This window comes from Crocuta crocuta, unplaced genomic scaffold (assembly GCF_008692635.1).
Source record: "Crocuta crocuta isolate KB4526 unplaced genomic scaffold, BGI_CrCroc_1.0 scaffold127, whole genome shotgun sequence".
NCBI lineage: Eukaryota > Metazoa > Chordata > Mammalia > Carnivora > Hyaenidae > Crocuta > Crocuta crocuta.
Window position 1 is genome coordinate 7,005,223 of NW_027532008.1, and position 2,814 is coordinate 7,008,036.

At 60.3% G+C, this 2,814-nt stretch overlaps 1 protein-coding gene across 1 annotated transcript in view; it reads left to right on the forward strand.

The window, feature by feature from the left end:
- HSPG2 (heparan sulfate proteoglycan 2) overlaps nt 1-2,814 on the forward strand; it is a 98,213-nt gene that overhangs the window by 42,811 nt on the left and 52,588 nt on the right. Inside the window, exons 11-15 of the mRNA XM_077775535.1 lie at nt 40-159; nt 1,859-1,990; nt 2,148-2,292; nt 2,386-2,537; nt 2,632-2,778. Of these exons, the coding sequence (XP_077631661.1) occupies nt 40-159; nt 1,859-1,990; nt 2,148-2,292; nt 2,386-2,537; nt 2,632-2,778 (696 nt within the window). The remainder of the gene's footprint in view (nt 1-39; nt 160-1,858; nt 1,991-2,147; nt 2,293-2,385; nt 2,538-2,631; nt 2,779-2,814) is intronic.

The following is a 2,814-nucleotide window of genomic DNA, read 5'->3' on the forward strand; positions in this document are numbered from 1 at the left end:
GGGGGAAGGCCGCTGGCTGAACCTGGCCTGATCCTTCAGGTCCCCCGCCGCCCTGTGAGCCCAATGAGTTCGCCTGCAGAAACGGACACTGTGCCCTCAAGCTGTGGCACTGCGATGGTGACTTTGACTGTGAGGACCACACCGATGAGGCCGACTGCCGTGAGTGTCCTGGGGTCCATCCAGGCCCTATTTCTACTGCTCTCCCTGGCTGAGTGGGGATAGCCTGGAGGGTCTCTCTGACCCCAGCAGTGAGGGGTCTTTAGCTCAGAGCTGAACTTTATAGGGACACTTCGGCCAGACTGCGTGTGGCTAATGTCTCCTTGTTTCTTTTCTTTACTTTGTTACCATTAATCTTCTCTTAGCTATTCATGCTTGGGTATAGGTCAGACAAGTGGCTGAGAGGGCTTGTACCCCGAAATCCCCTAATGATCCGACTCTCAGTGGATGTGCGAGTCAAAGCCTTTCCCTGATGAGTAAAGGGGTTTTTCACGTAGAGCTAGTTCTGAGTATTTTGGACATCCGTCTGCCCAGTTCCCTGTCATCTCCCCATTCAGCCATCCTTCCATTGTTCATCAGTCCATCCATCCATTCCCCCAACTATCTGTCCATTGGCTGTCTGTCTGCATAGCTCTTCATCTACCTGTCCACCCGTCAACCCAACATCCTTCCTTTCTCTTATCCATCTCTCCAACCAACCATCAGACCGTTGCCCATCCACCCCGCTGACATCCATCCATCTAGTCAATGTTAAGGACATTACGACAGTTAATGGTGAGGCTGGAGAGCATCAGAGTGTCCTGTCCTGCTAGAGATTGTTAGTCTGAGATTGATGATAATCTTCAAACCATTTCTCTGCAATCCCGGATCGCATGTGGACATTCCTCCTGTCCCATCTGCTGGTCTGCTCCTCCTTGCCTTCCTCCACCTTCCCTGCCCCACAGTCCACGCCGGAGAGAAGCAGCAGCCTACGCTTTTTAGGATGTCCTTCCTGTGGCTCGAAGCTTGCCTGACGAGACAGCCCCTTGGGAAAGAGAAGCAATCAAGGACTTGAGTTGAAAAGTCCTTCTCTTCTGGGGGAAAGTCAGAGGAGACCGAGGCCTTGTTGGCAGAGCCCAGAACAGAGAACGTGAAAGCTAAGAGGCCTTGGGGGCTCAGAGAGCATTGGGACAGAAACCCCAAGGTGGTCAGTAGATAGCTGCTTCCTGGCCTTCTCTCACTTCCTTCTCTGCAGATGTGTGGCCTCCTCTCCTACGCCACTCTGCCTTCTCTGTCCCCGTCCGTGTGTCTGTCTTAAGGTCAGTCCCCCCAAGGAAGAGCGTCAGCCACCACCTACCAGAGATGCCTGGCCTGGGCCCAGCCCTGGTCCCAGGCCAACTCCAGGCCTCTGGCCAGTTCAGAGGTGGCTGCCCCAGGCCAGGGGCCACCCAGGGCCAGTCAGAGGGGACGGAGCAATGAGATTCGGCCTGTGACAGGGTCCCTTGCCAGGCTTTCCAATAGAGAGAACTGTACCAGGCCTTACCGGGTGTCTAGAGGTACCGGCCACTTCGCCTGTGCCTTTGACAGAGGCCTTGTGCTTCTCAGGGTGGCTGGATATGGGAGGAGCCGAATAACTCTGACGTGCCAGGCGTATCTCTGTTTTGGGGAATGCAGGTGGAGTGAGTGGTGGGGACAGGGTACCGTGATGAGCCGTTTGATAGCCGAGTGGTGACAGCGGGTAGTGTCAGGGCAACTGTGTGTCACAAGGGTGAGATGAGGGAGCGACCCTGGGGACCCCAGGGGAAGGTGGGCAGGCAGGGGGTGGGAGTGCCCCCCCCCAGGGCAGTACCTGCTGCCCACACCGCCCGGCTCTGTCCCCTAGCTGCCAAGCGCCCCGAGGACAAGTGCAAGCCCACGGAGTTCCACTGTGTCTCCACGAACACGTGCATCCCGGCCAGCTTCCACTGTGACGAAGAGAGCGACTGTCCTGACCGCAGTGACGAATTTGGCTGCAGTGAGCAGGGGCAGGGGCGGGGGCGGGGGGTGAACCGCCAGCCCTGGGCCCGGAGTGGGTTCCGGCACCCGCTGTCCACCGCCGCAGCCCTGCTGTCCTCCCCTACTCCTCGTCCCTTTGCCCTTCGTACCCCTCACTCCTGCTCCGGTCTGCCCAGTGCCCCCACAGGTGGTGACCCCGCCCCAGGAGTCCATCCAGGCTTCCCGGGGCCAGACAGTGACCTTCACGTGTGTGGCCATCGGCGTCCCCACCCCCATCATCAACTGGAGGCTTAACTGGGGCCACATCCCGTCTCATCCCAGGTAAGGCTCCGAGCGCGGGCAGGGGCTGGACTTGCGGGGGACGCCGGGCCGGCGGCCCTGGCCTGACCCCAGCTCTGTCTTGGGGCCCTCCAGGGTGACGGTGACCAGCGAAGGAGGTCGTGGCACCCTGACCATCCGCGACGTGAAGGAGGCAGACCAGGGTGCCTACACCTGTGAGGCCATGAATGCCCGGGGCATGGTGTTCGGCATTCCTGACGGGGTCCTGGAGCTCGTTCCAAAGCGAGGTACGCCTGGCGGGCACACGGGCCCTGGGGTGGCAGTGGAGGCAGGGCTGCCTGCTGGTGACCGGCCACGGCCTATCCCCGTGCCCCCCGGCAGGACCCTGCCCCGACGGGCACTTCTACCTGGAGCCCAGTGCCTCCTGCCTGCCCTGCTTCTGCTTCGGGGTCACCAGCGTTTGCCAGAGCAGCCGCCGCTTCCGAGACCAGATCCGGCTCCGCTTTGACCATCCCAGTGACTTCAAAGGTGCGTTGGCGGGCGGGTGGCGGGGGGGGCACCATG